The 27,873-nt window shown below is 44.5% G+C and overlaps 1 protein-coding gene across 10 annotated transcripts in view; it reads right to left on the bottom strand.

Annotated features, from left to right (window-relative positions):
- Nucleotides 1-27,873, bottom strand: part of ST3GAL3 (ST3 beta-galactoside alpha-2,3-sialyltransferase 3) — a 176,104-nt gene that overhangs the window by 14,427 nt on the left and 133,804 nt on the right. For 9 of the 10 annotated variants that reach the window (XM_077182426.1, XM_077182432.1, XM_077182425.1 and 6 more), the window contains 2 exons: nt 11,731-11,877; nt 1,996-2,142 (listed from right to left, as the gene is read on the bottom strand). In XM_077182426.1, coding sequence (XP_077038541.1) covers nt 1,996-2,142; nt 11,731-11,877 — 294 coding nt within the window. The remainder of the gene's footprint in view (nt 1-1,995; nt 2,143-11,730; nt 11,878-27,873) is intronic. The other variant, XM_077182429.1, reaches the window with a different exon arrangement.

Here is a 27,873-nt window from a genome sequence, read left to right as displayed (position 1 = left end):
TTCCAGACAGCAGAGCCCTGGCAAATCAGCACCAACTGCTCTCTCTAGGAGACTTCTCTGGTTGCATTTCACGTGTTCATCCTCATCTAACTATTCCTGAGACCCCATACAATGTCTAAGAGTGACCTCCTCCAGCCTTCCAGCAGCCTTGGATCCCATTTGGGCTGCTGGCCTCCAAAATCAGAGATCCAAGTGATACGGACCTGCAACTTCAACCAGAGACTCCGTTATCCAACTCTTTGCCAAATTTTCCCATTGATTTGTCCAAGGATGAAATAAAAGATTTCATTCTTGTTAGTTCCAATGGTGTCCTCATGTCCAAAATCTGACCGTGGGAATGACATCCTTATGAGACAGGAAGAACAACTGGGCAAAAGTGATTCTCCACCAAAGGCAGCTGATTCACCAGACTGAAAACAGTGACACCAAAAGCTTTTCCTGAAACTTTCTTGAAGAGTCTCTGTACTCCCTGCTGGATTCAGGCATCTGTAGCCATTTTCACTCTGGCCTAGCCATCTCTTTGCTGAAGATAAGGGATCAGTTGTACTGCCTCAGACCTGGGCCTGGGGAGCCCAGGGTCCTGTCTCTGGCAATGGTTATAAGCAGATGGTGATACCTCCTCTACTACTGCAAAAGTTATATTCCTTGGCTATTTTCCATTCAGAGATTTCATAAGCCAGACATCACCTCAATTCAATTTACTTCTTTGGACATACCCCTTAAATCCTCAAATAGGCACTCACTTCCCCAGCAAGGACTAATTAAATCCATGGTTACCCCATTGAGCTAAGCAGACTCTCTTGCCACCTCCACAGGCCCAGAAGGTACCTCAGGACCACTGTGTCAAGTCCCTTGTTGTACTGAGGACCTCCTCACAGCCTTTCCTAAACTCTGTTCCCTTAGCCTCTGTGGAGAGCTTCATGCTTCAAAGTCTCATTACTCTGATAATTAGACACACTCTTCTCATTTCTCAAGCTGACTAATCATTGATTTATAATTCCTCTCACTCTGCCTAGGGTCATGCAGCCTGCAGCCTGTGAGAGTACTAAGACACGTACAGTCTTGTGATTTGGAAAAACACAACTTCCCAGCTTCCCTCCTGGTCTGAATCAGTGGTAAAGTCCTTGGGGTGAGCAAATGCCAGGTGCCAGGGGACAGCTACTGTCCGTGAAAAATACAACTTTCCACAGTGTGGAGTAGGATAGAGCAAGTTTCCCTACCCAGTGAAGAGGGAGAAGCAATCTTAGGAAGACCTGGGTCACATCTGCACTGGGAAAGAAGGAGCTCTCCCATAAAAGCACAAACCTTCCTACTACAGAAGCTTTGACCAGTGTCCAAGTTTGCTCTAGTTTGGTACAGGAAATGGACAGAGCTGAAGGCATCTATACTGCTGCATTATACCAATATGAGAGATTTTGTTCCTCCAAAAATGCTGTTTGTCTCACTGTGATAGTAGCAGAAAATGTGTTTAATGTAGACCTGTCTTTACAGAGCAGTCTCCACAGACCCAGTGGTGCTCACAGCAGTGAGGTGCTGCTGAGGAGTCAGCTGAGAGCTCAGGTACACAGGCTGATCTCACCTCCTCCATACTTCCCAGGGCCTGAGGAGGGGATCAGCTCACAAAAGAAGCCTATGGAGTAGAGAGCAATCCAATGGATCAAAAAGCAGGAGAGGGAGCATCTTTTCAACCCCAGAGCAGAACTGCTCCCTTTCACACTCCTTGGGTTAACATTTATGTGAATCCTTTCCCTGCCACTCAAAGAAGAAATTACATTATATACACATTCCAGAGAACTTTTCCCAGCAGTAATAACCATTTTTAACATACACTGAGCTTGGGAGAATGTCTAGAATTTTACAAGCAGATGCATGAGCAGAGCTGAGTTTTGATCCACACAGCACAGCTGTAAGCTGACATCACGATCCCAGTCAGGCTCTGGAGTTGGGGTGGCCAGTGGGTTTGGGAGGAGGATGTGCTTGGCAGGAGCTCCCTACCTCTTTGATGGCAGACATCTTGATGTTCTCATAGTAGTGCAGCGGTGCATTGGGTGAGCTCATGTCATAGCCAAAGCCAGCCACCGCCACCTCATCGCAGTTGTGCAGCGCCATGGTTATTGCTACGCTTCCCAGGGTGGGGATGTTCTGAGAGGAGAGAAAGCAGCAATGGAAGTCATTAGCAGGCTGTCATCTTTATCATCAAAAATTTCCTCTTATTGTCTCTGCTCATGGGGGCACTGCTGTGACTAAGCAGAAAATCAGGAACGTGGTATTTGGCTATATTCAACCTGCCAGCTTGCAGGGTTGATAGGCTCCCAACTTGTAAAGAAATTAATGCAAATGGTCAGACTCCCCTTCCACAGCTTTGCTGTCCTGAGAACAGGGCAGCAGATGAGCTGGAGGATGAATCACAAGGGATACATCAGCCTTCTGAAATTAAAACAGACACAGACAGTGGATTACAATGTCAATGCATGTTACTGGCTTCCAGCTAGGCTAAGGAAGAATACTTATCCCAAACAGGTCACCATACAGGAGCCAAACTGAGGAACAGCACAAACACCTTATTTTACTGATGGCAAATGCGGTTTAAGGTTGTTAAACAGCTCTGGGAGATGGAGAGGAGATCAGGCAGTGTGTTCCAAGGTCCCTTCCTTTTCTCAGGGGCACCTTGATAGTGAGGGGGCACTCTGGCCTGTGCCATTCCCTCCAAAGCACACACTGGGAAAACAAGAAGCAGTGGGAAGCCAGTCAGAGATGGGTGGTAGCATCCAGGGGATACCACAACTGCCCTTTCCCATCTGCTGACCTGCAATTTGCACTGATGTCCAGCCTTAGCCCTTCCCATGTCACTGGGCTCTGGCACTGTGACAGCAGTGCTGTACAGCTCCTGTGTGTTCTGCTGGGACAGCAAAGTGTTTCCAGTGTAAAATCCTAGCTCACTGACTTTTCTAGCTCCCCTTTAGCCAGATAGATAAATCCAGAGGCAACTTTGCCCCAGGGCCTAGGGAGAGGCTGAGAAATCCACCCACATCTTCATTTGTTGAGTATCCAAGACTGGTCGTATTGGAAATATCACAAATTCAGAGGACATGCTCAGACAGTCACCAAGGGTGACAGCTCTTAGCTGAGATGTAGAAACCAACTGCACTCTTATATTTCTCATTTACAATGATTTACCCTGAACTGGTGAGCAATGCTATTGCATGTTCAAAAAGGTTGAAATGCTTTGAGTTTCTGCTTCTCATTCAAAGGAACTGGCTTTTTGGCACATGACTGTGTTCACTTCTGATTGCCTGACCAGTCTGAAGGAAACTGTTTTCCAAGCAAAGAATGCCACCCATATCCCAGCTGAGATGTGCAGAGCTGGGAGCACAACTCATGTGCCATGTAGAACCCCATTACAGTGCACCAGAATTACTCTGATCTGAAAACAAACAGGCAAAAACTGCTTATGGCTAAATCAATGAGACATTAAGTTCAAACATTTGCAGCACAACAGTAACAGAGCACACCTGAAATGACAAGATCTTCTTACATCCCGCTGTTCCAGCTCTAGATGTCAGGAAAAGCAGCAGAATAATTTAGTTCTCACTGCTTAATTTCAATTGATACTCACAGAAACAATACTGGTTTTATTCTAGTCACTTTAGTTAACTGTTAATTCACTGGTAGCCAAAAAATATCAAGTAGGGGTTTCAAAAAAATGGAAAAAGTTTATTAGGCAAGGATAAGAACATTGCCCCAAATTTCAAAATATCCAAGAACATCCTGTCTTTCCAGACATGACAGTTTTAATTCTGATTTCTCTGCTTTATGTTTTGCATAGAAGATGACATTTGTATGTCACTGGGATTGCATCAGTTGGTAAGCGGACGTGCCACAAACCCTTTCCCTCATCAGAGCTGTAGTTACAGTGTCCAAAACACAGTGAGTAAATGGTTACATCCCTGAGACTGTGTCGTCATTGGGAGCACCATGGTGTTAACACCACCCACACTTGCACTGGGCCCATTCCCACGGTACCGCTCAAGGGAGACACGGGGTCTTTGCCTGGAGGGAATTTCACTGGCCAATTTAACATTTAAGAGCTAACTTTCTAATGTGAGTCTTGCAAACCACAGAGAATTAATCACATTACCCAACCTTATGGGAGGACTGCCAAACTTTCTTTCAGGCATACTCTGTCTGGAGAATAACAGTAGACAGAAATTGAAAGTGAACTTTCGTTTGGTCACCAAATATCTGTCTGACTTTATTCTTTCTACAATACATTCAATGATATTTATGGAAAAATACAAGGCAATTCTCATCTGCTTCTGTTCTTCAGTAGTTCCTGACATGCCACTATCTTAGTACCACCTGCTCTGCTCCCAAAAATGATTAAAATACCAGAGACTACCTACCTTCCTAACCTCTTGAATTGTAGTAGATGTATCTGATTTGGCCTCTATAACTATCAGAAATTCACAGGATGTCCTTAGCAAATTGTTTTGCATTACCCTAAAAATCACATCTGGAAACGGATGATCTGATGACAGTTTCTTAATTATGCCGAATTGATGTTAGCACCCTCCAACACTGCAGTAGCTGTAGTTTAATAGATGTCCCCCTTGAAGGCAAAATTCTGCGGCTTTCAGTGGTGAGATGCAGCCTCAATCCCACTGCTGCAGTCAGAATCCTGTGGGCTAGAGAGGTCCCTCTTGAAAATACTGTCAAAATGATCACCCCTGCTATTCACTGAGGGCAGTAGCTATTAGGGCAGCACAGGGGCGCTTGCAGAACTCACCCACAGCAAATGGTGAGGATAACAGCACCTGCCTAAGAGAAGAACATGGTGCAAAGTGTGTGTGCATCCACACGTGCCCAGATCACATACACATAACCGGGCACTTGCTCCAAAGTGCTTATCTTTAAAAAAGAAGCAACCATCAAAGGGTTTAAACAGTAACTGGGGAATTAGACAGTCTTGAAGAAAATGGAGCTGCCTTGAACCAAACTATATAAAAAGTACAATTGTTGATTAACTATGTGTCATTACTTTAGTGTCAGTACTTTAGTCTTGATTTGGTTTAAGCTATAGAAACTGAGCCCTGTTCTCCTGTGGCAGCCTGCTGAGATTCTGCTACTCCTGCTGCCTGTTGAAAATGAAGCACTGCCTCATGCCCAGCTTGTGGCATGGGAAAGACAACACCCTGTAGGATCTAGGGACATTTCCCAGGCTGTGCTGCAGAGAATGCAGCAGAGCAGCACTCTCAGGTCCAAGGGCTCTCCCCTCCTTTCCTCTTAGCAAAGAAGTGCCAAATAAGAGGAGACACATTATTAGAGAGGAAGTGGCTATAACTACTCCCTGGCTGCATCTACAGAGCTTCCAAGCTCTCCTTATTGTACATTTACATTCATTAGCTGCTAACCCTTAATCTGGACCTAATGGACCATATACAACCTACAGGGCAAGCTGGGGGACAAGTGACTCCAAAAGAAGTTAAGCATCATGGACATGGCTGTGCCAAATCTGGCTTGCAATGCCCTGCACAATGTGTCAGTGCTATCTCACCACACACGCCCTTGAGCCGTGCCCCAAAGACATACCAAAGCAACCACCACACCTCCTCTGTTGAGTTATGAAAATAAAACTCTCTCAAACCACTGAGCAGGACTCTCATTATTTGAGGCTTTTGCTAAGACAAAACCCCCCCAAATTCTACCATCTTGTCTCAGGATAATAATCTAGTGTTAGACCAGTTCAAAGCCTGTGTTCCTGCTCATGGCCCTCTGTGTGCTTGGGAGCTCCTGTGTCACCAAGCAGTGCTGCTTTTAACCAAATGGTTGAAGAGCTACAGCCCCACAGCAGCCAGTGCTGAGGCAGGAGCCCCTTGGGATGCCTCCCAGCCACACAGAGACTGCCCAGTGCAGGTTAGACCTGGAAAGCTCCAACACGACCACTGCTGCAGATGTGGCCATGATGAGACTCTGACCTGAACTGGTGCCCAGCAAGCAGTGTGAGCTGGGAATGGCAAAGCCCAGAAATCACTGGCAGCCTTCTCTCCTTGTCAATTCTCTGCCACAAGTCTTGAGCTTGGCCTTGCAAGCTGTGTGCCAATGGTTTCTGGGGACCAGAAATGCCTTTAGCAGTACAGACATAGGACAGGCTCTCCTGACTGCTCCTACACTGTTCTCTGCTGCAAGCAGGAAGAAAAAGGCTTCACCTTAAGACATGGATGTTTCATCTTCCATTCTGCCCCCTGAAGAGGCTTTAAAGACTGACTTCTACTCACATAAGGAAAGAAGTCAGTCAGCAGAAATGAACACTGGAACTCCTCTGGACTCTGTTGAGGCTGACCATTACCTCGTGGGCTTGTGCTGAAGATCCAGTGCTGGTGACTGAACTAGGGCTGGAACTGCTCTTTGCCTGGTGCATGTGAAAAGCTCTTGCTGCTTTTCATTCCATGCCTGGGTCATTCCTGTGTCACTGCCTGCTGGACTGGAAGGAAATGACTGCTGTAAATCTGTTTTTAGAAATATTTGACTCCCTTAATATGTTAAATGAATTCCAGTTATTTATGGGATTTTACTTAGTTCAGGGTATTATTGGATTGTTCAGACTATTCCAATTGTTACCTTTTTCAATAAAAGGGTAAGTGTTACTGAAGAATAAACTCCCTACAAACAGTAATACACCTGGATATTTAAATTGGTTTGACTACTATACTAAATGATTTGAGGAAAAAATCCAAAAATTTGCTTACCTGGGAAAAATTCTTACCTTAGTTTTATCAGTTACAAACCTGATCACCTAATAGCATTGAAGTTTTCAAAACAAAAGAAATCCAGAACAAAACTATAATAGTCATCTCAACATACATGAACTATCACTTTTGTTTCTTTATGTTTTTATCAGAGCAAATCCAAACCTACCCTTTGTTTCCTTTAGCTGAAAAGCTGGAAATATGGCATAGAAAGCAATTTGGTGTCATTCATTGTGAGCAAGCAAATGCCTGCGTTCTGTGGAGTGGTTCCTGTCACAGGAGCTTACAATGCACACTGCTGCTCCTAGAGCTACCTCCACCCCTGCCCAGAAAGAGCTGCAATAGTGGGCTTCAAAAAACACAGCAGAGCATCTCAGTGCCCTTCCTTCAGCTTCCCTGGCTGGGAGTGGGACAGAGCCTGCAGGACTGGCTGTCTGCAGCTGAGCACAGGGAAGGGCCAGCAGCTGGTGGCTGGAGGCAGGACAGCCCAGCAGGCTCCCTTCTGCCACTTCCCTGCTGAGCTCCTCAACACCCAAGCCCAGTCCAAGTATTTTTGACCACATCTAACCTGATGCACAAGCTCTGATTCACCATTTGCCATAGAGCAGATTCCTGTGCAGTGCAGGGAGTATTTCTAAAGGATGTAAGGACTTAACAGAATGCAAACTTTACTACATGACTTTACTACACTCAACCTGCTCTGTGATAAGCACATACACACTCCATGCTAAATGGGAGTTCATGGTCTACTCTTCACTGAGAAGCAAACTCCCTTCAGTTCCTTGGCATCTCTCATGAGCAGAAGGAGGTGGCTGGGCTTGTACCAAGAAGAAGCTGCTATGGAGCATTTACCTGCTCCCCAGCACCAGTTTGTGTGAGCATCCCTTCCCCAGCAGCTCATGGACTGGTCCCACTGCAGTGGCAATGGGTGGAACAGCCCAGCCCACAAAGCAGACATGCTGCCTTGCAACCCCAAAGCTTTACAGTGACACTAAGTCTCTACATTTGACTGACTGCACCTGCAGTGGCCCTTACCTGTCCCTCCACCTGTCTTAGAAGATGCCAGCAGAGTGCAAAAAAGGGAGAGCCACATGACTGGAAAGGACTAAGTGGAAGATTGTTCTGCTCCTGCCATCCCCACCTCTCTTCTACTCCACAAAGACCCAACAGGTTCCAAGACACAGCCTTCACAAAGCCACAGTCCAGTAAGAACAGCCCAGGAGACAAAGTTTGCAGACACCTGGGCAACTCATGAGAGATAAGGTCATGATGATGAGACAAGGGAGCTGAAAAGTGCCTAAGGAGCAAAGGATTCCTGCTGGCACCTCCAGAAAGGCTGCCTGCCCACAGGAAAAACCATCTAAGAGTCTGCCCACAGGAAAAACAAACCATCTAAGAGCTATGAGAAGCTGTGGCCAGGACGTGCTAACACTGCAGCATCAGAGGTTAATCCCTGAGATGTCAGCACCCTGCAGAGGTGCTAATCCATGGCTGGGTGCCTGAATCAGCCTGGTAACACCTCCTGCACATGGCTCCTCCTTCACCAGCTTAGTGCTGAGGCTGGGTGAAGTCCAAAGAAGGATGCTTTATTTTTTTAGTTTATAGATTCAAACATTTCCAGTACATGAGCAAACAAAAGGCTCACAGAGTTGGGTTAAATCATAACCAGGTACATGGATGCACAGCACCAGCACAGAGAGAGAAACAAACACTGCAGTCTGCACTGGAGTCCTCAGAATTCTGATAATTTGTGTCACCTGAAGTGTTCTCCTTTCTGCCTCACACCAGGCTCAGGGCTCCCAGAGGAGCCAGAAACACACTGCTCCCATGGCTCTGAGGGCTGCTGGCTGGACAGGACAATTCACTACACAGCCAAAGGCACCACAGCAGTGACCACCCCTAGGTGACACCTCTGAGTGATGCTCATGCTTGTCCCCCAGTAAACTGCCTGCAGTGTAAAGGGGTGCTATTGCAAGCTTGAACCACCAGCTGCAATACCAGTGATGTCTGGTTTCAAGCCCCAAAGATCTGTACAAACAGATTTTCCACCTGAACAAAAATCACATTTGGCTAGTGAGAAAGCCAACCCTGCACCCACACCTTAACAGAATTCTTTATTCAGAGAGAGGATCTTTACTAGATTTTTTTTTTGTGCTAAACCATCTTCAGGTTTAATTAACAATTATTTTCCCCAAGATATTGCTAGGAGCCCAAAGTTTGTTCTTTATGATCAGCTTATCCCATGACAGAGAATTCTACATACAGTATGGAACAGCTCCCCTACTCTTAAGACTTCGGTAGGACTGAAGAAAACTTCTAAAAAGCTTTACCAGTCCCAGAGAGAAGTCACTATTCATTGTGGGTGTGAGTTTTGCTCCTCGCTGAGGCTTTTGGCTACCACTGCCATGAGTGCAATCAAAATGCACATCTGAGTTGTACCCCATTACTATACTCCAGGATCATCTGGCCCAAATTATATTATCAAAGCAGAGGATGTTACTACATTCACCCTTTATTGAATCCTGGGAAAAACGCTTTGAGATCAGCCCCAAACTATTTTACTAGCTCTGCTCAACCTTGCTGGAAAAGCCACCAAATTACAAAGTTAATTGGCAGCACATTGTTACCATATGTGGTGTGCAAGAGAAGCACTGAAGTTTATTTAGGCATCAGAACCAAAGGAGAGTGGAATATTACTGCTCTTTATGAGGATTTTGTGTTGGCCTTGATTACGAAGGCATCCCCAGCCTTGATCGTGCAGTGTGCAGCCTGCCCAGCACAGCACAGCACAGCACAGGACAGGACAGCACAGCCCAGCCCAGCCCAGCCCAGCACACTGCAGCACAGGGGCACCCGTCTGCCTCCAGCCCCATCTCCCAGGAGAAACTCTGCATACACTGCTTGCTGTGCTTCTGCTTCCTAGTCCTCAGCATTTTCCTTTTCCATGTTCATATGCTTCTCTCTTGAGTAAAGTTTTCCAGGCTATCTCTCAGTGCTAAAGCACAACCCCAAACCCATCCAGCCGTGCAGCTGCTGGGTCACACAGATGTGGAACAATCCTCCTTGCTGCCCCCCTTGTCTGGCTGGATCACTCACAAATCTTCAGTGAGAGCTGGATTCTTGGTCTACAGGCTCTGATTTCCACTCCTCCCATTTAAAATCTGAGCAAAACATGTAGCAAATTTGTATAACCAGGGCCTTACTCAGACTCTTCCCTCTTTACCCTGACAGCAATAGCTCCTATTGGAGCCTTTGCATTTGGAAAGCTCTAAACCTTGCGGTGGTGCAGCAGAATTCACTAAAGTGTGAAGCCCCAGCAGTTCCATGACAGCAGTCCATAGCTGATGTTTGCAGTAAAATTGTAGCCACAGGCCAGAAACTCTCTCCCTATTTTTAATCCTGTTTTAAGTCCCCTGCAGAATCCCTGTACCAGGGTTCTTGCACAGACCGCCCAGGCTACCCTGACATCTCAGCCCCACACAGGCACCTGCAGAGCTCCTGTTGTCCCATCTGGAGGAATAAACTACAATTCACACAGTCTACTAGGGGTCACAGGCAAACACTGCTTGCCTTAAAGAACCATAAACTATTCCTAAATGCTCAAATAGACTTTTGTGAAGTGAAACATCAGGTTTCAATTAAGATGCCTTCATTTCCCAATCTGATGTGTGTTAAACAACCTATCAAAACCTCATAAACTTCAGTTCACAGCATTCTCATTTCCGGATTCTCTCTTCTCCTTCCAGTTTAAGCAATAACTTGTGTATTAAAATAACGTGTTTAAAAAGAAAAATAAATGGGGGGAAAAATAAAGTATGATGATTTTTGTCCTTTATTGGGACACCACTCCTGATTTTCTGGAAGACACATCAAGACCACATTGTTCTAAGGGTAAGTTCTGGAGAATGCAGAGAGATGAAGTAAGTTAATTCCTAGCTGACTGGAATATTTGCAATAAGATACCTTCAGTGCACAGAACAAAAATCCAGAGTTCCCAGAATCCCATGACAGCTTCTGTACACAGCAGTGTATTTTTCAAAAGGGCCATTCCATGTGGCTGAATCTGTCTGCATATCTTGCATTTTGCATTTCGAGAAGGAAATGTCTTATTGTGAGGCATCCACCCATCTGACTTGCACAAAACAAAAGTCTCTAATATTCCAGAAGTCTTCAGGATATAATTATTTGAGCATGAGGCACTATTCTGTCTAGTCCAAATCCCTGCTGAGACACAGAAAATCTCCTGCACTGACAGCAGTGGAAGGACAATGCCAGGGGTAGACCAAGCAGACCTTGTCCAGCAAAAGTGCTTCTCTCTGGATTTGTCAGCTATGCTAATGTGCCCAAAAATGTCACGTGTGGTCTCTATCAACAACTATATCACATGTGTACATGAGCAATTTACCCACCCAAGTAATACTTACTCTAATGGTTGATATATTACGTAGAGCAAATATAAATAGGTTCTGAGGACAGTGTTGCAATGTGAGATAATCCAGAAAACCCAAGTCACCACCTACTCCAACACTAACACTCCAAAAAGCTGCACTGGGGGTGAGAGGTACAAGAATGAGCATTAAGGAATCTTGTTAATAAATATGAGCTAAAACTGTGGTTTGCATTGTTTTCTTTTGTGAGCTTTTACATATAAAACTTGTTGGGATAAGTTTTATATGTAAATTTCCTACCAAAGGCCTCATAAAGCAAACCTTTACCCTCTTCTACTATCAGCCGGGGATGCAACTTCACAGTGGCTTTCAAGGCACTGCTAAAGTGTTGATGATCCCCCAAAATCCTTGGATCAGGAAGGTTCTTGCCTGGGTCTGAAGGAGTCTGAGAGCTGTGACTGTAACAGAGCCAAAGTCCCTCCCTTTCAATGTCCAACAATGGAAACCCAAAGGAAAAATAAGAACAATGTAAGCCTCCTGTGCTGCTTGGTCTCACATCCTTCTGTGAGGTTTTGCTCCCTTTGCTCTGTACCTACCCCTCTGCCCATCAGGCCGTTGTTGAAAGGCAGTCCAATGAAGCTGAACGCTGCCTCCTGGATGAAGTAGGGATTCAGGATACGGATCTCATGAGGCTCCCTTGGGACACGGGTTGCCACTGACTTCCAAAAGCCATCAGAGGCACTCTGGTAACAAAAACAAAAACAAAAACAAAAAGGAAAAAGATTAAGCCACAAACAGAGTTATATACAAAATATAGCAGACTTCTATTATTTTATTAAGAAGTACATTATAACGCACTTCTGTAGCAGTTTCCATTGTCTCTGCTCACTGCCACAGGGCACTAGTATGACATTGTAGGGCATGTGTGTCTCATGGAGAGGTGGCAGCATGGACTGATGCAGTTGACCCAGTCTGGATAGTAGCTGAGGGAGACAGACATGCCAGGTCTTCCTGCTTTATCCTATATTTGTCCTTCCCTGTTAGGTTTTATGTGAATTAAGCTGTAAGTTTATAGAGGTATCATCTTGTCTTGTGAACAGTCATGAATGTTCACAGTACAAGGGAGGAGACAACTAAGTATGTCTATTATTTTTACCCAATTCAAGTTTTCACTCTGCACACATGGAAGAACAGTGGCCTTGATGTGTGCTGCACTCCTAGACAGCCTTGCCTGGGGAGGGGCTGGTGCCACTCTGCCACATGGCTTCCCATCCTTGCTCACTGATGGCTTTGCATCATTGCTTGCCATCACTGACACCTTTCCAGGTGTCAGCAGGCACAGCACAGAGTGCCCTCAAAATAACCAGAGGCTCTGTGCTCACAGGACTTAAGGAGCAATTGCATTCCAATGTTTCACTTCTGTTTGGGTTAATTCAGAACAAGGCACAGGGAGGATGGAAGGAATATTAATCTGCTGACCAGCTTCTTGGGAGGATAACCTGATTGAACACCTTCTTCTTGAAGCATTGAGCCATCTTCCCTGAGATCTCCATGAGAAAAAACAGACACTATACTACATAAAAAGGACACACTCTGGAATTCATTATACACACCAGTTTTGGGTTGCTTGCAGCTTAGCAGTGACTTTACAGCTGCTCTCAAGGCACTGATGAAAATGTTGATTATCCACTGCAAAATCCTCAGGAGCTTCCTCTGCCCAGTAGTGATCACCCCTGTAATTACAGACTGGAATTCTGCCTCAGCCAATGCCTGCTGCATTTCACACACTCCCTGTCCTTGCTCAGCTCCTGTGAACTCTCACACCACATGTTGCTAAACACCTTACAGAATGTTTTTTATGGAACAATCCCATGGATATCTTTAGCTGCTGAATTTCATACCCTGAAACTGAAACTTTGGCAGATGGCTCGTGCTACAAAAGGCATTAACAGAGCAAACCTGAGGAGGGTGTACACTGTCATCCAAACCAACACTCCAGGAAAGCAAAATCCCATTGCTATCTGTCCCCCCTCAAAACTGTTCAAACACAATACATTTTGACAACCAGGGCAAGCATCCCATGGGTTTAAGTTCACATTTCATCAATGGCCAAGTGCCCTTGGGACCCTAAATGGAAAAAATTCTAAATTATCACTCACATTCTTTCATCATAGTAGAATTAGAAAGAATGCCTGGTGTCAAAGTAGTTTAACACTTTCCATTATAATAAGACATTTTCAGTCACTGAGTGATCCCAGCATTTAAAAAAAAAACAGGAAAAAAAAACTTTACAAATATTAATAAAGTATAACATCCATTTGACCAAGGGATTTGAGGGATTTGGTATGCCAGCTGGGTTTTGCCTCCTTGTTAAAATTCATTAAAAATTGGATAAATATTAAACCTTTGGAATTTCCTAAGGGCACACGTAAAGTAGAGGCCTTTCAGTTCCAGGAAAGGAGGGGGAAAAATAAAAAGGGGTCACAGACTCCACTTGCATTAAGCATGCTCTAGGTCTCACAAAAATGAAGATGATAAAAAGAAATTGTGAACAGCTACTCATTCAGTGAAACCATCTTATCATGGGTTTAAGCAGGCACTCCCAGGAAAAGGAGAGTGTGACCTTGAAACTAAAATAAATTTATACGTTCAATTACGATTTCACATACACCTCTAAATATGGCATTGCCCAAATTCTGTGAACAATTCAAGCCAAAGGTCTGCAAGCTATTTAAAGTGGACAGAAGATGCCTTTGGTTTGGACATACACTCCATAGGGGATTCTACATAAGTTCTTGGATTTAAGTAGGTTTTATATGGCTTTTACATTACACATAAAACATTAAATAGAAAAGAAAAAGAAGAAAAGTTATAAACATTTGAGAATTTTATTCCTTGCTGCTGCTGGAACTGAAATAACCAGACATAGCACTGCTGTCCATCTTCCCAGCATTGTGTGAACCACAAGGACCACACCTGGGCTCCTCTCAGCTAGTTCAATGCCAGTGCAAAATAAATGGGGGTGCCTATCCCTAGCTGGAAATACAACCAGTCTGCTTTACTCCCTTCTATTTAGCTGTTTCTTCTGTTGTTCTTCATGACTATTTCCCTAAACATTTCCTTCAGCTATCACACTGCTCTGAAGTTGCTCTGGCTCTCCCTCCTGTCTCATTTCTGTTTGCTCTGTAACTTCACTGGGCAGTTCCCCTGAGATTAGTTTTGAGGGACACCTGGGGGAGTCTTTCATTTTGGTGCATTTTCCCGCTGTAATTTCTAAAACAATTATAGGGAGGAACACGGAGTCTCAGCAGGCAGCTCTCACTTCCACCTATAGAGCAGGCACAGCCCCGCGCAGCGCTAAAGAACAAAAACTGCTTTCCTGGCTTATAATGACTGAAACCCCAGCTTTGTGGTTTGGCTCTGCAGCCCCGTGGCCCTGAGCTCCCTTCTCAGCGCTGTGGTTTCGCTGTGCAGCGTGTCCCGGGCAGGCTGCAGGGCGCAGCACCAGCCCTGAGAGCCCGGGGCTGCTCCCGACACAGCCCCGGCAGCGCAGCCCCCGCGGAGGCTCCGCCGCTGCCCGCCTCGGGTGGATGCGTGTTCAGCCTGATTGCACCCAGATGTTCACAGAGGCTTCCAAAGCAATCACTTCCCGTCGGGGAACGCTGTCCCTTTTTCTGGCTGGGAGGAGAGCCGAGGAGCAGCCGGCATTAGGAGGGAGGGCACGCTTTTCCTGCCAGATTCGGCAGCTCAGGCTCGCGGCTGGAGGTTGGGGGCATCCTCTGTTGCCTGCTGCAGTGGCTAAACCTGCAGTGCTTAAGGGTGGGCTTGTCACAATGAAATAACTCCTGTCCTGATCAGCACAATGATAAACAGTCAGAAAAGGAGTCTGAAAACTGCTTAGGTGATGCTCCTGCAGTGCCTCATCACCTCCTGGTACCGAGGTGGAAACCAGAAGGTCCAGGCTGGAAACTGTGTATCCTTGTGTTAAGCTTCCACTGTTATTACTTGTTGGTATTACTGTGCACCCGGAGTGCCAGGCACGGATCAGTCCCAAAGGCTGCCAAAAGAAGCTTACACTATACAAGCATAAAGAAACAAGCATCACAAACAGGCAGACAGGAGAACAGGAGTGAAGAACAAGCCTATGAGGGCCATGGCATTTTTAAGCAATCTTGGAATGTTATCCAAATGGTATAATTGCAAAGGACATCACTAAAGTCTTTAGAGGAAAGTATTTTAAAAGTACAAAAGAATTTAGATAGGCCAGGGCTTTCAAGCCAGTCTCTTGTACAGTTCTCACCCAGCAAGAGAGGCAGAAAGAGACACCACCTCTATAGACACCACTCCGGGAATAAACTGGTACAGACATAACAGACCAAAGATTGGAGATTAGGAGGAAGGGATAAAAAGTGGCAGGGCTCACCAAATAGCTCCAGGGACAAGACAATCCAGCTGCAATCCCTCATTCTGTCCATTTGCAGAATACTGAAGGCTAATAGGCACAGCCAGTTGTAAACTATTTTTTGTCTCCATTCAGTTTTCCATCTCCTGTTCTCAGATTTACCAAGGCAAATCACAACATTCTCTAAAATAAGATATGGAAACTCAGAGCCTTAGCCAAGAAGCACCTCAGTGGAAAATACAAACTGCTAGAAGCAGGCTGAGTCTCCCACAATAACAACATTTCTAATATAATGAACAAAAAGAGAGGTAATGCCATTGCATCCAGATGATACAGATGCTGCCTCTGTGACTCTCCTGAATTTATGAGCACAATAGCTCACTGATGAATCTAGCTCTGATGGAAAAGGGGACAGGAGGATTGCAAAGGTCACCTACATGCAACATGAAGTCTGGGTATGCAATACTTTGCTGCAGAACAACCAAATGAAGAGACTGGAGAGGGAGTCTGTGGTAAACAGAGATTACTGCTCTCTTGAACTCTGCCAACACCAGAAATGGAGAGGAAGAAGGACATGAGGCAAAAAAAAGTCAAGAGATGATGCACTAGTCATAAGACCTCACGGTGCCTGTGAGCACGTTGTTAATTGGAATCTCTGCCCCCACCGAGGCTGGAATGTGGTTTATTCTCTACCAGTCATCCACAAGCTCTCACTGTCACACAAACAAGGTACAGCAAAACCACCGCAATCCATCTGCAGAGGCTTTTGAAAAGTTTCTGCTCAGGCATGACTGGATTAGATGTGGAAGGTGTGTTTCCACTAGAAAATAACCATCTTATCAGCCAGTGCTGCATTTCTCAGCGGTCAAGTAGACACAGAGGCCTAGAAAATGCTCTTCTGCAAGTGGTAATATAAATGAAGTTGCATCATTTGCACTGATTATCAAAGCAACAAGGAATTTTTAGCAACAAGAACAGAGGTGCTGAGAGGCTGCAGTCTGGGTTAATGGTCAATTGCCAGACCCACTAGCCCATACTTCAAGCATATTTACCCAACTTTCTCAAAGCTATGGAGAACCCCTCACCATTCTCTGCACATGGCTCTGACGGCCAGCATTCATTCTGAATGAACCTATCTTCAGTTTCTAGAGCCTAGAAATGCTCTGGAGACTAGTTCCACTCTTATCTGCCCCACTGAAAAGCTCTTACTCTGCCTGAAGTAGGAACTTTGCTCAAGCCTCTCCCTCATCTTCTCTTGGTTCTGCTGTCAAAAGTGATGCAGCTCTCGGACTACCCAACAACACGATACTTCTAATTTTTTACCAGTTTTGTTTCTTCTCCCAAGGCATTCTCCCCCTGACCAAGTCTAAAATCAACAGGCTGTAATTTACCAGGTCATTCCCCTGTCAGTATGCTCCATCTGCCAACTGCCTCACAGCACCTAAAAGAACTCCTGGCTGGCTATAAAGGCCACAGATTTAGTTTTTAATAATGTTGTTACTAACGGAGACAAAAGCACCTCAAAACATGGCACTACTAGAGCTTTTTTTTTTCTTTTTAGAGGAACAGCATTTTCTTTGTTGATAGAGCTGAGCTAATAGCTCACTACATTGGCTAGAGATAAGTTTCTTTAAGCTGGATAACCAAGTCAAAGACCACAAGGGAAACTTACTTATTCCAAGCAGCAGCTGCAAACTTTAAACACTGTGCCAGACATGTAACTTACACAGCACCCTGGCTACACATGAAACTGGAAGCTGTCCCGTGCACAGATACTGGCTCAGAAAGCAGCAACTCCAGTGGTGACAAAATCCACCTGGGACATGAGGGTGGCACTGCTGTGTCACACACCAGTTTGCTGTAACTCAGCAATGTCCTCATTCCCATGGATGTCAGGAAGTTTCTGCCCTGTTTACCTGCAAACATATATTGTGAATAAGCAGACAAGCATATTCAAACAGGCCTACTGAATTTCCAGCTTCATTTGACCTACATAACTGAGTAGCCACAGCTAACCCAAATACAGACACGTGGGCCTCCTGTGTGGCTGGTCTAATACCAGCTGCTGTCTTCTGATTCACAGGATTAAACAGCACAAGGCCAAGACCAGCTCTAAGGAGTCAGGAGAGCAAAGCTATTTTTATGACATGTTGTAAATGAAAAGGAATTCCTCTTTAAAAAAAGTATTCTCATGGTTTTATCCACGTAACTGAGGGCAAAATGTGGTTCACAGTTGTAAGATAACAAAATGCCACCAAAAAAGAGATTGTCCTGTGAAGAAAATGGAACTTGGAACATGTCAGAGGAGCTGCAGAAAAACTGAAGATTTTTCTGATGAATGCTGTTTCAGGAGTTGAAGCATAAGAGATGGCTCACATACGGTGTGTCAGCAGACATGTCCTTGTACAAACAGGGTGATGGAAAGACTGTCCCACGGACTCCTTTGTTCAAAATGCAACCTGGATTTTGAGCCAAAATTTGAAGAAATGTTCCTGTTCTGAGATGTCTTAGGAAACATGCAAGTTTTTAGTGAAAGGAATGGATTTCGATAACTTGTGTTTGCTTTGTGTTTTTTTTTTGTCTGTGAATAATTATCCTTCAATGAAAAAATATCTAAAGTAGTAGAGTTTCAGAAAAATCCTGAAGAAGAATAGGCCCTATATTATCTTTATATACATTATATAGGGTGTTTTATTCCCATAAGGGACCACCTCCTTTACTTTGTTACTATTTTTATGACATAGTTTATTAAATGTCATACTCATATAACATTTAAAGAATACCAGAGCTGAAACGGTCAGATCCATTTGTTAGTAATTGCTGAAGTAGGACTGTCTTGCAATTTCAGCTCAGGATTGCTGTTGAGAACACTGACTTTTCAACCTTTCCACAAGATTTTTCTTATATCACCATGTATCTAAGGGTTTTACAAACCATGCTTTCACATTTAGAGCATCTCTGCAATACTTTGTGTGTTTAACATCTCCTTAAGAGGAACCCTCAGTGTCTGTAACCAGGAGACCAATCTTCCTCTTCACATTTCCTCTCTGCTATCCACGTGTTCTGCAGCTCCTACAACTACTCATACAAGGCTGAATGCCTTACATTACAGAAATTAGTCCAAATCTCAGTCTTCCCTCTCCACTAGATAGACAGCTGGGCTCTAAGCAAGCCAGGATATAATTAAGCAATTAAGGATAACATCTGCACAGGAGAACTGAATTAACATTGAAAATGCAATGTTATTTTTTGCTTTTTTTAAACTTCTGGCAGCTTGATTTCTATAATCATACAGCACTTTAAAAAGTCTTAAAGTGACAGTGTTTTAGGAATTTCCTGCAGTTATAAACCCTTCCTTTCTCTGCTGTCCTCATCACTCCTACTCTTGCCATGTCCCAGACCAGGCTACTGCTCCTTCCCATTGCCCACATGGCAGGGAGGAGGAAAAGGGGTTCCTGAGACCCCAGGAGATATTTCCAGCTCCCTGGTCTGCTGCCCTTGCCCCAGACTCTTTGTGGAGAAGTGACTGATGAGAAAATCCTACTTGGTTCTCACATCCCTGGAGATATTGCATCCCAGCTAACTGTGGGAGGACACAGGACAGGCAGGACAGGGGACCCACAGTAGGACTAAGAGCATCTAACAGCCCCCATGGAACACCAGACAGAGCCCTGGAATTTCACAGAACAGCAGCAGCCACACCAGGCTGAAGAACTGGACGACCTCTGCAAAATAGGGTGGAAGACTTTTTTTTTTTTTAAACAGGGATACAATTGTACATTTTCAGTAGCCTCAACTTGAGACAGCTGAGTAATTTCAGCTGAAATTTCTGGCTGCGCCAAATATGTAGCACAGAAAGGATCAGCTCAAAGATGCCAGTGTAAAAATGATAAAAATGATAAAGCATTTTCCCCATCACTTATAACAGAAAATATGAGGTGATCCAAACTATGATCCCAACTACAAGCTCAGCTACCTGCTCCACTTACAACCATATGCCTGCTCAGAAGAAAAAAATTGAAAAAACATTTTAAAAAGCTGTCTTTGCAGGCTTGGGTGACAAAGCACAAGGGCATCCCAGGACATCCATCAGCAAGGTCTTTTTTGGGGAGCTGAACTGGTTCACGAGTTTGAATACAAACAGCAACTCATTAAACAACATATATTTAGACTAAATTCTTGGCACATTACAACAAAAAAAGCTAAAGGATCACCACAGGAAGAATTATGGCCTAAAAGCCCTCATTGCTTTCTGAAGTTATCTCAAAGGGAGACTCTAGGGAAATTTTTACATTGTTTTTACAGCAAGAATACACAGAAAATCTGTCTTCTCCTATTTTGGCATCTTTGCTGAAATGAGAAGCCAAATCATTTGTATATTCACTGAGTGTTCATATAGAATATATACAAATTATTCAGTGTCCTCTAAGAGGAGAAGGCAGAAAGGTCAAAATAACAAGAAACTGGGAAGATGCCAGGAAGCTCCTGCCCTACTTTGTTTTAAAGACTTGCATTAATAATTAGTGTTTTACAGAAGAAGAGTTTTTAAGTACGATTATTTAATATTCTTAAAAGATTAGCATTTAAATAAACCGTAATCCAAACAGAACATTTATATTTAAAGAGTTTTTTTCCAAATTGCAGAAGTGCTGATTGCTTGGGCCAGGCTCTGTATTTTCTGTCCTTGTCAGTTGTGGGCAAAGTTCATATAATCAAAAATGGTCAGAATACAAGAGATGGCCAAGATCAGAGAAACTTCCAAGTAGACCTACCAAGCTCTTGTGCAACCAACAATTTGGCCATTTTCATCCAATTTTATGCCTCTAACTAAATAAACAAATAAAAATTAAGACACTAACAGTTTTACAAACCTGTCTTAATTAAGAAGAGAAGAAACACCCTCAGACACATGGCATAAAATCACAACTGCAAGAATAGAAATACTACCAAAAAAAAGTCAGGTCTTTCCTGAATCCCTCTTGCTTACTGCCTTCACATAGCTTGGTCTATTTTCACTTCTGTTGTCAGCACAAGTGTTTTCATTAAATAGCTGTGAGTCTTGAGGCAGGGATTCACACACAGGAGCATCCTTCTCTCCTGCAGAAAGAACTGCCATTCCTCTTGGGTAGAACCAGAAGCACTACACACAGCTGGAGCACAGGGGGAGAGATAAATTTAGGAAGATAAAGCACACGGGGAGTTCAGCTACCTCTGTTTATTATAGCAGACTGAAGATAAAGGTCAACCCCCTGTCCTGGAGCCCTTGGTGCTTCGAGGCAGAGAAAATGTTACAAATTGCTCAGACAGCTCTAACTATGCAAGTAATCCATGGAGCCTGCCAAGGAACACATATGTTTCAGGCATAAATCGTCCAATCTATTCCTTTCTGAATTAACATCTGTCATCATGACACCATTCAAAATGACTGAAGACTGGATCATATTAACAACCACACATCTTGGATAAATATTTACTGTTCAGACTTTCTCCCCCTCCTCACTTTAAATAAAAAATGCAGATAGCAAAATTCCTGGAGCTGTGAAAGGGGAGTCTCTTTTCAGCCACTGACAGAAAGCATGTGATTTTATTTACAAAATCAAATCAGTGTTTTCCCCTTCCTCTGTGAGTCTTCATACCCCACACTGGTGAACTTACAGCATCCTGTGGTGTTGCAATGCTCTCCAAAGAGCTCTTCTGGGGAATTCTGTTATGCTGGAGGTTGCTCACCTCAGAGACTCCACAAAGCCTTCTCCTTCTGGATGCAGAAACAGATCTAGCTACTTGTGTCCCAAGAAGAGAAAAATTTGCTGTGACCTTTGCCGACAACCGGATAAAGCAAATAACTTCCATGACAAGCTGTCAGGTGTATTACTGGCTTGCTACCCTGCTCCCCATAGTCAATAAATGGGTCATAGAAAGTGAGGACAGGGGGTCCCAGAGTCACAGAACCGGAGGGTGGGAAGGCAACATGAGTGCAGCCCTGTCCTTTGTACTCCCAGCACACAGAATTTCCCAGATACCGGATTAAGTCTGCATTACAGTAAAAAGATGTCAGCAGTCAGTGCTCCCGTCTGCAAGTATGTCATCTGACAATTGTAGGGACAGATTTCTAGGAAATTATGTGTGTTAAGACTGATTTTATCTAGTTGAGCTTCTAGCCACCACATTCTGCTATTTCTTCTCAGCATGGCTTGAGAGGCTGAGAGAAACCCTGCTGAAATCCTTCTGGATATTCTGCATAGCAGGGAGCAGTGCTCCTCCTTCAGCAACTTCTCCTTCCAGTCCTTTACTCTCACACTGTTTGAGTGGACCAAGATATCCAGTCCTGATTTCAAGATATCAAGAGCAAATTTATCAAGCCTGTAGGGCAGATGTAGCAAAAATACTTATACTGATATAAATGTGCTGCCTTTTTTGGTCGTTTGCCTAGTTTCAGATACACTTCTTCCTACAAAATTAAAAACTCTTGTGAGAAAAAATGTTCCCTCTAGGTAGAGAGAGAGACTACAAGTAAATCCCCCCAAAATCTCATGCATAAGCTAAATAAATTGAACTCCGTAACTAAATAAATTGAACTCAAATCTCTCAGCCTAAGGGAGGCTTTGCAGACTTCAAATGATTCCTGTAGTCCTTTACTGAAGTGTTAACACAGAACATCTTCATTCTACTAGCAGCTGCACAAATGGCCAACACCCTCTGGGTGACGTCTCAGTTTCACTGCTGGCACTGTCCTGGCACTTCTCCCATGTGCTGGATTTGCTGCATGGAGCAACATCTGCTGCACATGTGGGCCATGCAATACCCTCATGGGCTGCACTGGGGGTTGCACTAACTGTGGCTGGGGGGGACAGACACACACCCTGCTGCTGGAGAGGCCAGGTGGAAGTGAGGCCATGCAAGCATCCGAGACACTGTGGTGCAAAAGAGAGCACAACACAAATCCACAGGCAATCAGGCAATTTTGTTAGCTCTGCTGTTTATGGAATTGTGTGTGTTTCATTAAGATCACCATCAGATTTGGAATTTATTTCTTTACATTGGCTCAGCTATTCCAGTCAAGGTAGGCAACCTGAGTCTACAGGCACTACGACCTTGAAATGCACCCACCGGGATTTGCATAATACTGGTGTCTGAATATTGCCAGAGCCTGCCAAGCAGAGTGACTGCAACATGAGCACCCTCCTGGTGCCTTTTCAAGACATCTACACTTGCTCTTCAGCTGGCCCTCACACTGACTTTTCAAGATGTGGAAAAACTGCAACTCTAAATTGCCCATCTTTTTTGACTTTGGTTGAGAAGGAAGGAGCGATCAAATATCTAGGAGAGAGCAGCAGCTGTCAGTTGTATGGCCATAGACATCAGAAGAGATTAGACGGTGACAATATTAGGAAGAAATTGTCTCAGGCTAAATCAGGATGTGTAGGCAATCCCAGAAAGGATGTCCTACTAGGGCAATGATACAGTCTTTTCAGGGGTAAATCTTGTTTGGGTCTCTTCATTTAGGAATGATGTACAGGAATAGAAACTAAAGAAATAAAAATCTGACTGGAGCTCTCTGGTTTTCACGTTACAGCTGGGATTACTGAGCCAGAAATGAAGATGATGCTGTCTTGGCAGATGTGGGATAAAGGTTCTTTAAGGATTGCTGATGCCTAGCATGGCTAAATGCTTCTCCTCCATTAATAAAAGTATAGGGCAAGGATGACTTTTGTTAGGTAACAGTAAGCAAAACAAGGGACAAAAAAAAAAAAGGACAAAACCCATGCATAGTGTGGAAAAGACTAGAAGGGCAGACACACCAACAATTTGCATTTTAATTTTAAAGAGAAACTGTCTAAAAATTGAGTCATCAATGATGTCATTCCTACAAGTATAGACACTTTGCAAACTTTTGACACCTGGATTTTTTTAATCCAGGAAATAGTGTGGTCATGGCTATTTTTTTAATTTCTTCATCTGCCCCATGAGCTTAAGTGAATGGTTACAGACTTGTAGATATTAATGGCTACCCAGTCCAGGTGGACAAGTTTTATTGTTTTATTGGACACATCCACCTGGCAACATTGAATGCTCTGAAGGCACATTGCAAAGGCACCAGAGCAGCCCCTGCCACCAGCTGATGCTTGACAGTGCACTCACAGACACACTGTGCATGCCTGGCTAGGAGCAGCTCTCAGCTATGCAGTGACCTGCCTAATCTCATCACGCTGTTGCAGGCAGGTATGTATGAAGGGCAAGCTCCAGCCTGCACTTCCCATACCAACAACCTTCCTTTGGGAATCTGGCCAGGAAGTCTCCCCCAAGGCCCATGTTGCAAACTGGGTCATTTGCCTACTGAAGTTGCTGTATGGTCCTCACCACGGTGCTACCTGAAAGCTTGTTAAAATCACAAAATACACAACTAAACTTTTCTCCCTGTATTGGTCAACTGGGACAACGTTTTATATAGCACATCTACATATTTTCCAGCCTCTCTTCTAACCATGACTAGAAAAAACTGGCTTACCTTCTCTCATAGGGTACCAGTGTTCATACTTCTCCTTAAATCTTCTGGAAATTGCTCTGATCTCCTAGGCCAGTCACAGAAAGGATTTTCTTTTTCATAAGCAAGTCCTCCATGGTTCTCTTGGGCCATTCCCACCCATGCCTCCAATGGTGAAACAGCTCCTGACCATGGCAGCACAACCCCCCAGGCAGTATGGACTGGCCTTGTACAGAGCCAGAGAGATCAAAACCTTAAAACCCAAACAATGGTGTCAAAACAATCACACCAAAAAGACAAGGTAACTTCCAGCTACTCTCTGGCAAAGGAATATGGAATATTCTCCACAGAATGCATCACAGAGACTCTCCCACCTCACCTTCTCAGTCAGAGATTTGGGAGAAGCCAGAAAAGTTTGCCTCATGTTTTCACTTTCTTACAAAGCATTTTCTGTGCTTCAACATTTAGTCATGGCTCAGTCACCTTGACTGAGAAGCTGAATGATCCTGATGATGTGGTAGGGTATTCCCTGCTACAATTCCTCCTATAATTCCCCCACACTCTGGGAGTAGAAATGGTTTTTAAACCATGTGCTAGGACCACAGGACACCCACTAATGAAAAGGCTTTCTTGCCTCTTCCTCACTGCAAGCCTCATCATGTCCCTTGAGCAGCCTGGCTGCCTTACTCACCGGCCATGCCTTCCTTAATTACACTTCTGAAGGGATTATTTATAAATAGCTATTTAGGTGAAAACTCAAATTTGTGAAAGAAATTAAACAACCCTTAGGCTGACTTCTCAATTCAAAAGCTTTTCTTGTTTATGATGGAGCAGCTTCTGTTCCCTTCCAGCTGAGTCCAAGGAGAGCAGGAGGACACAAGGCAATGCCCACCCTGGCACATCTCTAAGCAGAGGGGCTGAAGCTGTGTTTCAGCACAGGATGAGGCACCACAAACCTGTAACCAAGCTTTGCATTCACAATGCATTAAGAAAACTTGCAGTGGGTTTACAGCTCCACCAAAGCAGAATGCTGTCCCAAGACTCATCCCACATGTCTTTCTCACAATCCATGAAAACCTAAAAGACCCACTGTACACAAGACATTTAAAGCAACACGCCCCTTGGAGGAGAAAAGGGAAACAAAATATTTGCAATTCAAAAGCAAACTCTAAAGTGAATCTGCCAGTAGCAGTGGCCACTCAATTTGTCACCAAAGGCAATGGACAGCATTGGAAAAAGCAGATTTTCCTTCCCTAATGCAGACCCAGAGAAACCACCTGCTCAAGTTCCAAACAAGCTGAAAATACAGGCATGTGAATGAAGCTTTCCCTGGGATGGGACAGCAACAACAGATTCACAGCCTCACTGCTTTCCTGAAGATGACAGGAGGAGCATGATGGCTCCTCAGGTTTGTTTCAGGATGTAAACCAGCCCACAGGTAAGGCTATTTCATAATCTGAGGAATCCACAGTGAACTACAGGGCTGTGACATTCACAGGCTGCCCTAGCAAACATGCAGCATGACAAGGCCATTAACTGATGGAAGAAGAGGAGTTCTAAACAAAAGCTCAGCAGACAGCACAAGTGCTGGCAGCAGTCTGGCCTTGGCTGCAGCACAGCAACACTCACTGATTGTGCAGGAAGGTATCATAACACACATTCTACCACAACTAGGAGTGTGTTGTTGCGTTAATACAACAATGTAGTTCCCCAATAAAAAGTTAAATAAAGCCTTCCCCAGTGCCCCATCCACAAGGTCTCTGAAGCAGCAGTCACAGCTGTGACACAGGAGCAGGGGTCACTGTCATGGCTGCTGCTGGAGGATGATGGCTGTTGGGCACCACTGCTGTGTGCCAGTTGTCAGAGACATGTCCCTGCAAGGGACAGACAGCCCAGCCTGGCCTCCCTCACAGGCAGGTGCTCACTTGCTCCTGTGACTTTCACTATCAAAGGGAACTTCTAGGTGCCACAGGCACTTTCTGCACAAGTGACTCCTCCTGGCAAAGGCTGCAGTGATTCCCACTGGAATCATCCACAGGCTCATTAACACATGAGCAGGAAGCTTGTGAGCTGCCAATTTCTAGTGGCACCTTTGCCCTCACTTGGGAGCTTTATTGCCATGTGCCAGATGTTCAGGGATGTGAACAAGCCAGAGAGCTCCCTCTAATTGACTAATGACAGCCAAGAAACCACCCTGGAACTGGCTTCAGTACCAGGCTGAGATGGCTGCTTTGCATATCTGGAGCTTGTAAAGTCCTGTTTGTTTCAGGAAGCATCTATCTCCATGCAACAGAGAAACTTTCAGCTTTTGACCATTATTTTAAGAAGCAATATATGACCAAGCCTCTATCCCTCTGCAATTCCTCTGGTACTTTGTGTATTCAGAAAGAGTTTCTGTCACTGAAAGACCCAGGCAGATGCAGGAGAGTACAAGCACTGGGAAGCAGTGGGGTGGGTTACAATATATGTAGATTATGTCTCCTGGCAAAAATAACAGTCCAGGAGAATGTTTAACTGTTCTGAGTGACTGTCCATGAGTAATCCCCCTCTGGTGATGCAGTGGCAGCAGTTGTTTCATCAGCAAAGGGATGCCTGGAAGTGTCACAGGCTCTTACAGCAGTGATTCCAAGTCAGCACAGCCAGACCAGTTACCACAGAGGCACGAACAGCTCACATCTGTGACCCTTCTGCAACAGCCATGAGTTCATGGAACTGCAGCTCTGGGACTCCAACCCACTTCCTTTCCACTTGGACACTGACTTATTAGGTCAGCCTGATACAATACTCCCCTCTGCTAACCATGCCACCTTTCTCCATCCCACACTACTTCTAGCTGCAACCTGTGCGATGATTAGTTTTCTCTTTTAGTTATTCCAATGCTTGTCAAATGACTGAAATCAGGTTACCAGTGTTTAAGTCACTTGGATTCACTCACCCTTCCTCTTCTTAAAGGCAGGTCTACCTTCTCTGGTGATACACTATGCTCTATCTTCCTACAAGACTTCAATCTGGAGTGCCAGCTCAGCCAGAACTCTGCGATGGAGACTACATTTGTTTTGCTGTTGACAGTGAACATTTAGCCAAACCTATCCTTTTCTAGGTTAATGTTTTCTCTCAAGTTAATGTTTTCTCTCAAGTTTTTACTTGCTTACAGATTTTTCTGGTTTAGTGTGAAATAAAAAGTAGTTGAGCTTTTACATTTCCTTATGTTCAAATTCCATTGCTCCTCCTTCTGGACACAGTGTCTCCCAGGGCACTAAGGCACCAAACAAATATCAGGGAGGCTGTTGCACCAGACTGTATGTAACACATAAAATCCCCTGCCTCACTATTCTGCTAATGCTTCTGCATCACATTAATTCTTTTTCCTTATAACATCTCCTGAAAATCCTCCTCTCTACACAGCACTTATCCCTTTCTCAGTATGCAAGTGCTGCCAAAAGACCAACACAACACAGAGCAAATCCCTCTCAGCTGCAGGGAGAATAAGCTGATCTGACCACTGACCCAGCAATAAATAGCCACTCGCCTTTCATTGACTCTTTCTCCAATCAGCTCCCTTTGATTTCACTTACTCAAGAGAGGACTAAGCAAGGATCCCAGTACCTGGTCAAGCAAGTCCAAGCTGCTCCAGGTGCCTGAAGGAATTCAGAAGGTCTCATTACCCACCTGTGACTGTACCATGGACAGATGCAGTTGCCACCAACAGTCACAGACAAAGGAAACATCAGAGGACAGATCAGCCCATTTTTTCGAGGAATGCGTCAACTTCCACAGCAGTTCTGTTCTTTAGCAGAATGCTTCCATTTTCCTTTTCTCCATCCTGAGGCCAGAGTCCTGACTGTAACCACTGGT

This window comes from Agelaius phoeniceus, chromosome 8, assembly GCF_051311805.1.
Source record: "Agelaius phoeniceus isolate bAgePho1 chromosome 8, bAgePho1.hap1, whole genome shotgun sequence".
Taxonomy (NCBI): Eukaryota; Metazoa; Chordata; class Aves; order Passeriformes; family Icteridae; genus Agelaius; species Agelaius phoeniceus.
Note: the sequence above shows the minus strand (reverse complement) of the source record. Positions and strands in the feature narration are given on the sequence as shown.